Below are 10,227 nucleotides of genomic sequence, written 5' to 3'. Positions count from 1 at the left end.
CCCAGCTGGCATGTTAATTATCTCCAACCTAATTACCAGAAGATTCAAGGATTTAAAAAGGAATCAAATACACAAACACACACACACACAAATTTTAACTTTAAGACAATACAAATCTGGATCTAGCCAAGTTGGAGAAGCCTCAGCATCTGAAAGGTGAAAAGAAGGTGCAGTTACTGGGGAATAACACAATGATGAGCTCCTTGGGTCCTCAATTTCTTCCCATATGCTCTGGAGAGAGTGCTGCGGAAGCCTCCAATCAGGACCACTAAGTGGCACAGACAAAACAAAACAAGAAGCCTGCTCTCCCAACCAAAGGATTGGAAAAGAATGGTCTAACAGCAGAAAACCTTGCTGGCAATACCCACCCAACTGCAATGAAATACCAGGATGGTTTCAGTGGAGTCCATCGGGGAGCAGATTATCTACTTCATATCCACTGAACAGAAGCAGCCGTGCTCTGATGTTCTTGCCTGCTGGTATTACTGGCACCAACGAAGGAGCTCATCTTCTATTTCCCATCTGGCAAAAGTAGGCATTATGATTTTCACTTTGGAGTGGTAGCAACAGACAAAGTAGGAAGCTGTTCTCCATCCCCTGCCTGACAAAAGGAAATAATTTTACAGTTCCCTTGGCAATGTAGTATCAATGGGGTCCAGAGGGAACCTGAGCCCCCACACCCACCCAGCATGCAAAAGATTTACCAAGACAGTGTGAAGCAGAGCTAGTGTCATCTGTGCAGCCCTGATGGCACTGGAGTTCAGTAGGAAGCTGAGCCTCCACCTCAACTCAATAAGAAAGAGTCCCACACACTGAGAGGCAAGGTGAGTGTCACCTTCCCTACCCTGGAGTCACTGGAGACAAGTAGGAAGCTGAGTCACCACTGCAAGCCAGAATCAACACACTGACAAGATAGTAGAGTCCAGGCTAATCAGCACTTCCATTTCCCATACTTCTGTTGTCAGCAGGGCCCAGCAGGCAACTGAACCTCTACGCTGCCCCAGCTACAATGAGACTGAGTGAGGTCATGCCAATAAGCAATTAGGAATTGTCTGGAAACAAATGAAAACCTTAAAAATTTCAGGAAAGGAAAAGAAGTTATGAGAAACAACCAAATGGTTATGGGGGGTAAGACGGTGGACCGAAGGCACCACCAGCCAGAGCATCTCTATAGAAGGAGAAGTTTTAGATGAAAGAGAAAAAACAGACAGACAAATGTAGATCAGAAAGGGGGCTTAAGGAAGGGTTCCTGAACCCACAGGAGACTGCAGGGGAAGAGGAGGAAGAGCAAGACTGGAAGGAGAAAGGCATCGATGGGAATTAAGCCCAGTGAGGCTAGGAGTCCAGGCGGAAGGGTACCTGGATCCAGTACCATACCCCTCCCTTGTATCTCAGACTTTTCCTGGGCTCCTGAGGTGCTGGAGAGACATTCTGTTGACACAAGCCCAGACAACGCTGCTCCCAGTGAGTGGAGAGCTGCTTTCAAAAAGGGCACCAGACTCCCAGCACCGCTTAGTGCATCTCATGCCGCACAGACCCAAGCAAGATGGGAGATTCCACATTGCTTTTTGACACACCTGCTGCCTTTGTCTTCACCAGGGTGCCCCAAACATTCCGGTTCCATCTTCCTCATCCCAACACAGACATTTATCAACTCTGGCCCAGACTGCAGGAGCCACATGAGTGCAGTGGGTCCTGGATGATGAGAGTGATTCCACACACCCGTCATTCTGTGTGGACTGCCTCCCAGAGAGAGGTTTGAAGAAGACCAGAGAGTGGACTTTCCTCCACCTAGACTCTTTTTCTTCCCTTCCCCTCCCCCTCCCATGGCTACTGAGAGAAAAAATTGAGCCACCACACAGAGGCTCCCACAGGGAATGGAGCTCATACCTTTTCTCTGGAGGTCCTGTAGCAGAAAAAAGAGGTGCTTGGACTGTGAGTGCACTGCCTGCTGGCCATTCCTGGTACTGTTGCTGGTGACTTCAGCAGAGTGGGACACAGCCCGAAGTGGAGGGACATTGATCCAGCTTGAGCATCCCAGGAGGGACTTGGGAACAGTATGCTTCTCCCTGCTATGTTCAGGGATTGATCTCCAGGGCCCAGAGGATTGGGCCCACATGTCAGATCCAGTACACTCAGGTCCCAATCACAAAACCCAGGGGCAAGAGGGGATATTTGTGAATAATTCTCATGAGCTGTGGATGCCTGCAGGGGCAGATTGGGAGAGAGTGCAGTTTGGGTTCACACCTATGGTGTACATGTGGGGGCACCCCTCCTCCTCCAGAAGGGCCCCATTCCCAGCTCTGGCTGGGATCCTGGACAGGGAAACTCTCAGTACCCATCACAGTCATAGTACAACAAGGCTGGCTTGAGATCCTGCCTGCCAGCAGAGGCTTGGAAGAAACCACAGAATAGGGGAGGGTGGAAAGAAGTGAAGTTTGTTCCAGACTACCTGATTCAGGGTCTCAGACAGCCCTGCCTCCACACACAGACTTTCTGGCTCAGTAGGCCCTACTTCAGCCCATCCCTGGCAGCTTTGCCCAAAGGCAGGTAGCAGAAATTTGGCCCCTGCTAAAACTTCTGTGGAATTTTAGTGCAGGTTCACGAAACCAAGCCACACCCAGCCTCACTCCCCTACCTGGACCTGCTGAAGTGTAAAATAAGGACACACCTGCCAGTTCCAGAGCCCCACCCACCACGTGGGACACTAGAGTTCTTCTGAGTAACTAGACGAGGTCACAGGAACCAAAAACAACACTGAAGCTTGTTCTTCCCAGCAAGCAACACCTACGGATAGGGAGGTCAGTTTACATGCCCTTTTACTACATTTACTGACTCACCATACAGGGTGTGGTCAGTTCTCACACAGAAGCATGACCTCAGGGCTCAGATATTAAACTCGGTATATGTCATTATCGAAACAAAAGAAAATCGAAAGGTTTTACCTCCAAAGAGGTAAAAATTGCTCCATACGAGAAAAAATCAGCAAAAGAACTCTAGAAGTATGGAAAATAAAAGCTAAAGAACACCCAGGAAAGGCTTCACCAGCACTCTAGCAATGGATACCAACCAAAATCATAACACTGAAATGACTGGTGAATAATTTTGAACATGGATTGTAAGAAACCTCAATGCAATTCAATAAAATATGGAAATACAACACACACAAAAAGCCAAAGTGCAGGAAATGAATGAAAAATTCACTAAAGCAGTTCAAGTATTAAAGAAAAATCAAACAGAACTTCTGGAGATGAAAAATTCATTCAAGGAATTACAAAACACAGTAAGAAGCCTTAAGAACAGGTTAGGTCAGGCAGAAGAAAGAATCCCAGAGCTTGATGATACCACCTTTCAATTAAATCAGTCAGTCACAGAGAGAGAACAGAGAAATAAGGGAAATAAACAAAGCATACAAAAATATGGAACTATGATAAGAGGCCTAACATAGGAATCATAGGCATTCCTGAGGCGGCAGAAGAAAATACACAACGGTTAGATAATTTAATTGAGTGAATGATTGAGGAAAATTTCCTTGACCTTGCTAGAATTCTAGATATCCAGGTACAAGAACCTCCTAGGACCCCTGGCGGAGCCATGATGAAGAGGAAAACACAACACATAGTCATCAGAGTGGAGAAATTAAACATGACAGAGGTGCTCTTATGAGCTGTAAGGGGAAAGCAGTAAGTAGCTTACCCAGGGAAACACATCACACTAACTGCAGACTGCTCAAGTGACACCTTACAACTGGGGCTCTATTCTCACTCTTCTCAAAGGAAATAAGGCCCAACTAGAATTTTGTATCCTGGAGAACTAAGTTTCATATATGATGGAGAAATAAAATTGTTCTCAGATAAGCAATCTCTGAGGGAGTTGTTCAAGACAAGACCTGCCATGCAGGAAGTACTCAGAACTGCATTAGTCATGGATCAGCACAATAGAACTCATCAGTGTAAAATTACCCAAAAGCTAAAGGTTAAAGGCCAGATACCACAATGGCACAGAGATAAAACAAAGCAACAGAAATCTAATCAACAGGATGAACAGATCCGACCCACTTATCAAATATTTCAATAAATATGAATGACTTGAACTGCCCACTGAAGAGACATAAATTAGGTGAATGAATACATATACATATGCCAAGTAACATCTATCCTCAGGAAATACATCTAACTCACAAAGACTCATTCAGACTCAAACTGAAGACATGGAAAACAATATTCCATGGAAAGGAAAACCAAAACAAAGCTGTTGTAGCAGCTCTCATATCGAATAACTTAGTCTTCAAATCAACAAAAGTAATGAAAGACAAAGATGGTCATAATATAATGGTAAAAGGAACAATTCAACAAGAAGACATAACAATTCTAAATATTTACATGGTCAACAGAGCTGCACTCATATTCATGAAGCAAATACTACTTCATCTAAGCAAAATGATAAATGGCAGCACCATAATAACTGGGGTCTTCAAAACCCCTTTCACAGAACAGAACAAATCCTCCAAATAAAATATAAACAAAGAAACAATGGACTTAAAGTGAACTCTATGAGAAATGATCCTAACAGACATTTACAGAACATTTTACCCAAAAACTGCTGAGTATACATTCTTCTCATCAGCTACTGGGACATTCTCTAAGCTTCACTATATCCTAAGCAATAAAACATGTCTCAACAATTTTTTTTAAAAAATGCAAATTATACCATGTATCCACTCAGACCACAATGGAATAAAATTAGAAATCAGCTCCAACAGAAACAATCATCTCTACACAAATTCATGGAAACAAAACAACATACTTCTGAATGATACTCAGGTCAAGGAGGAAATTAAGATGGAAATCAAAAGATTCTTTGACCTAAATGATAACAAGGACACAAGTTATCAAAAGTCTGTGGGACACAGCTACTGCAATCCTGAGAGGAAAATTATAGTCATATATTCTTTTTTCTAAAATACAGAAAGATCACAAATCAACAATCTAATGAATCATCTCAAAGAACTGGAAAAGGATGAGCAAACCAATTCCAAACCCGACAGATGAAAAGAAATAAGAAGGATCACAGCAGAACTAAATGAAATCAATAATAAAAGACCTATACAAAAGATTTATGAAACAGAAAGTTCATTCTTTGAAAAGAAAAGAAAATTGGCATGATCCTGACTAGATTGGCAAGATCCTCACTAGAACCAGAAGCACAAAAGTCAGGGTGCTAATAAGCTCAGTCAGGAATGAAAAAGGAGAAATTACAACTCATACCATGGAAATACATAATATCATGTATGAATACTATGAAAATGTCTATGCAGGTAAACTTGTAAGTGTGGAGGAAATGGACAAATTCTTAGAATGACAATGCTTCCCTAGGCTCAATCAGGAAGAAATAGAATTCCTGAACAGACCAATATCAAGTACTGAAATTGAAGCAGCAATAAAAACTTTCCTAAAAATAAAAGTCTCAGACCAGACGGCCTCACAGCTTAATTTTATCAGACCTACGAAGAAGAACTGGTGCCTATACAGCAGAAATTATTCCACAATATTGAGAAGGTAGGATTCCTCCCCAACACAGTTTACAAAGCCAACATCACTCTGATCCCAAAGCCATGAAAGGACTTGCCAAAAATAGAAAATTACAGACCAATATCCATTATGAATATACATTCAAAAAATGTCAAGAAAATCCTAGCAAATCTAATTCAACTACTCATCAAATAAATAATCTATCATGATTAAGAGGGCTTCATCCCAAAAATGCAGGGATGTTTCAACATACACAAACCTATAAATGTAATTCACCACATAAACAGAAGTGTAAGCTAAGACCATATGATCCTCGCAGTAGATGCACAGAAAGCATTTGATAAAATTTGGAACACTTTTATGATAAGAACGCTTAACAAAATAAGCATAGATGGGACTTACCCCAAAATGATAAAAGCCGTATAGGATAAACTCTCTGCCAACATTATACAGCATGAGGAAAATTTGAAAGATTTCCTGCTCAGAACTGGAACCAAACAATATTGCCTTCTATCACCAGTTCTGTTCAACATAGTGCTTGGGTTCCTAGCCAGGGCAATTAGATAAGAGACAGAAAGCAAGCCAATACAAATGGGGGCAGAATATGTCAAACTACTGTGCTTTGCTGACAATATGATATTTTATCTAGACCCCAAAGATTCAGCCAAGAGATTATTGCAATTGATAAGTTCAGCAAAGTCTCAGGTTACAAGATTAATGTACATAAATTGGTAGCATTCATATACGCAAACAACAGTCAAACAGAGATCCAAATCAAAGACTCCATACTTTTCACAATGGCAACAAGGTAAATAAAATACCCAGGAATATATTCACCTAAGCTGGTGAAAGACCTCTACAGGGAGAACTACAAAACACTGAGCGAGGAAATAGCAGAGGACATAAACAGATGGAAAGCCACACCATGCTCATGGTCATACTGCTCAAACTGATCTACAGATTCAATGCAATCTCTATTACAATACCAACAACGTTTTTTTCATATCTCAAAAAAATAAATGAACACTTTATATCAAACAAGAGAAGACCCCCGTATAGAAAAAGCAACCTTAAGCATAAAGAAAAAAATGGAAGGCACCAATTTAGCAGTCTTCAAGCTATCCTACAAGGCTAGAGTATCCAAAACAGCATGGTACTTGCACAAGAACAGAGACATAGACCAGTGGAACAGGACTAAAAACCCAGATACAAAACCATCCAGATAGAGCTATCTGCTCTTTGATAAACAAGAAACATACACACAGTGGGGAAAAGAATACCTATTCAATAAGTGGTACTAGGAAATTTGGATAGCCACTTGCAGAAGACTCAAACAGGAACTGCCCTTTTTGCCTCTCACAAAAATCAATTCACAATGGATTACAGACTTACACCTAAGGCATGAAACCTTAAGAATTCTAGGAGAAAATGTTGGAAAAACTCTCACAGACATCAGCCTAGGCAAAGAATTAATAAAGAAGACCCCAAAAGCAATCATGGCATCAGTGAAAACAAACAAATGGGACCTTATCAAATTAACAAGGTTCTGCACAGCCAAGGAAACTCCCATGAGAGCAAACAGACAATCTAGAGAATGGGAGAAAATATTCACATGCTACACATCCAATAAAGGGCTGATAACCAGAATCTATATGGAACTCATCAAACAAATCCATACAAAGTGGTCAATGACATGAACAGAAACTTTTCAAAAGAAAATACTAATGGCAGACTAATGGCCAAAACACATCTTTAAAAAGTGGTGAACATCTCTTATCCTCAGGGACATGCAAATAAAAACCACTATGAGATATCACTTAACTCCAGTGAGAACGGCTTTTATCAAAAAGTCCCAAAACAACGAATGTTGGTGTGGATACCAAGAGATAGGAACACTCATATACTACTGCTGGGACTGGAAACTGACACTACCCTCTATGGAAAGTACCATAGTGATAACTCAGAGAACTAAAAGTAGAACTATCATTTGATCCAGCAGTCCCACTATTGGGCATCTACCCAAAGGAAAAGATATTCTATGAAAAAGACATCTGCACTTGAATGTTTATAGCAGGATGGTTCACAACTGCAAAAATATGAAAACAATACAAGTGTCCATCAATACATGAGCAGATTTAAAAAATGTGGCAGATGTGTACCGTGGAGTACTAGTCAGCCGTATAAAAAAATTAAAAATGATTAACTACCTATTCTATTATATTGGATGGAGCTAGAGTCCATTTTTTTAAGTGAAATATCATAAGAATGGAAAAACATCACAGGCACTCACCATTAAATTCGTACCAAATGATCAACACTAATGTGCACATATGGGAAGAAACATTGATAGGGTGTTGAGCAGGTAGGAATGGGGAAGAGGGATTAGGTAAATCCACAAATAGCGGCTATGGTACATACTCCCTAGTGAATGGGCACTGTTTTGGGACAGTGCAAAGGCAATTATGTAATCAAAGCCTTTGTAACCCTATAATACTCCGACATACAAAATAAAAACAAGGAACCAAATGGAAATTGTAGATTTTAAAACTATAATAACTAAGTTAAAATTTGGGGGATAAACTCAATAGTAAAAGGGAGAAGATAGAATAAATGAACTTCAAAGCAAATCAATAGAATTTCCCTATTTTGAACAATAAAGAAAAAAACAGATATAAAACAGAACAAACAAGACAGCCGTGGGGACCCATCAGACAGCATCTGTACCATCAGAGACCCAGGGAAAAAAAGAAAGTCGAAAGAGACAGTAGGACTGAAAAAAATATTCAATGAAGTAATATCTGAAAATATCACAAATTTGGCAGACAAAACCCTACAGATTCAAGTATCTAAGTGAATTCTACATAAGATAAACCCAAAGAAGTCCAGATCAAGACATGTCCTTTAAAACCTTCTGAAAACTGAAAAATGAAGACAGATAAAAACTCTTCAAAGCATGCCCAAGAGAAATGATGTAGACTGATGGAGAGATATGGATTCAAATGACAGATTTCTCATTCAAAACCATGGAGGATGGGAGGAAGAGGCCTAACATTTTTAAATTGCTGAAAGAAAAGAACTATCAGCCACTAAATCTGCATCCAGCAAAATTCACACTCAGAAAGGAAGGGCAAATGAAGGCATCCTCAGATGGAGGAAACTAAGACAAGTTGTGCTTAGCAAACCTCCTCTTACCAATGTATAGAGTGAGTTCTCTAAACAGAAAGGAGCTGGTATCAGAAGAATGCTTGGAACCTCAAAAAGAAGAACATCAGAATGGGAAAATAGGGGAGGATAAAATATGCTTCTTCCCATACGTTTTTGAATGATATTTGATGTGGCATCCAGTGCAACAGGGGCGTCACTTAGCACCATTCCATTTTAAAAAGTAAAAAGCTGAAGGAAGCTAAATGGAAATAAGGTTTCTACATTTCACTTCAAATGGTAAAACATCCACACCAGTGGACTCTGATAAGTTGTGCATGTATAATAATAATTAAAGTCACCACTAAGAAAATTATAAAAGATATATTATCAAAAACACTGTAAAAAAATCAATATCTAATCCTAAAACTCCTGAAGTATCCAACAGGAGGGTAAGGAAAGAGATGCAGAGGAAAGAGCAAGATAATTAACAAACAGAAAACAAATCAAATAGTAGCACACACCTGACCCTTAAGCATATAACAATTCCCTTGAATGCAAATAGTGGGCATGTGTCAATTAAAAGACAATACCAAAGTGGAGGGGGAAAGAGCATGATTCAACAAAATTTATGCTGCCTGTTAATGAACGCACTTCAAATTTAACAGCATAGTTACAGCGAATGTAAAAGGATGGAAGTGATAAACTACACAACCTCAGTTCTCTTTAAAAACTAATATGGCTATGTTAATATGAGATAAAGTAGACTTCAGAGCAAAAACAATTACTAGACATAAAGAGGTACATCACACAATAATGGAAAGGCCAACAAACAAGAAAGACATAAGAGCTGTTTAAATGTGTACACAATATGGCCTCTGTACACATGGAGTACAAACTGACAGAACTAAAAAGAGAAACAGATAAATGCACAATTTTACCTGAGGACTTCACCACCCCACTCTAGTAATCTACAGACAGAAGATCAGCACAGGCGTAGAACAAGTGAATAACACTCTCAGCCCCCACAAGTGGGTAGTCATAGAACAGTCCACCCAATAATAGCAGATGAAACTTTTTTTCCAATAATCCATGATGAATTCACAAAAATAATCCATATTCTAAGTCACAAAATAAACTTCAAGAAATTTAAAACCATTGAAATCATACAAGTACGTTCACTTAAAATAATTGAATACACCTGGAAATTAATGAGAAAGGTAACAGAAATTCTCCAAACAGTTGAGAATTAAATAGTACCCATCAAAGAAAGCCATGGGTCTAAGAAGAAAGCTGAAAGGAATATAGAATACATGAAACTGGATGAAAATAAAAATATAACTAATGAAATTATGTGAACGCCACTTAAACAGTGCTGAAGATGACATTTATTGCACTAAGTACCTACATTATTATAAAAGGAAAAGTTCAAATCAATAGTCCTAGTTTAAGAAACTAAAAAAGAGCAAGAGAAACTGAAAATAAGAATGACGAGGAAATAGTGAATATAAGAAGAAAAATAATTATATGAAAAACCAGAAAAATAATAAGAAAT

At 39.6% G+C, this 10,227-nt stretch overlaps 1 protein-coding gene across 13 annotated transcripts in view; it reads right to left on the bottom strand.

Annotated features, from left to right (window-relative positions):
- The window catches only part of LOC123629983 (ankyrin repeat domain-containing protein 26-like), a 47,241-nt gene that overhangs the window by 10,391 nt on the left and 26,623 nt on the right, over positions 1–10,227 (bottom strand). For 2 of the 13 annotated variants that reach the window (XR_006732491.1, XR_006732488.1), the window contains exon 8: positions 178–522. Coding sequence is in view for 1 of the 13 variants with exons in the window: in XM_045539323.1 (XP_045395279.1) it covers positions 512–522 (11 nt within the window). In the remaining 12 variants the exon portion in view is untranslated. Of the gene's footprint in view, positions 1–177; positions 602–1,968; positions 2,073–2,118; positions 2,206–10,227 lie in introns of those variants that run through there. The other 11 variants (XR_006732482.1, XR_006732484.1, XR_006732480.1 and 8 more) reach the window with 8 other exon arrangements.

The sequence above is a fragment of the Lemur catta genome, unplaced genomic scaffold (genome assembly GCF_020740605.2).
Source record: "Lemur catta isolate mLemCat1 unplaced genomic scaffold, mLemCat1.pri scaffold_66_ctg1, whole genome shotgun sequence".
Lineage (NCBI taxonomy): Eukaryota > Metazoa > Chordata > Mammalia > Primates > Lemuridae > Lemur > Lemur catta.
This window is presented reverse-complemented; position numbering and strand designations above follow the sequence as displayed.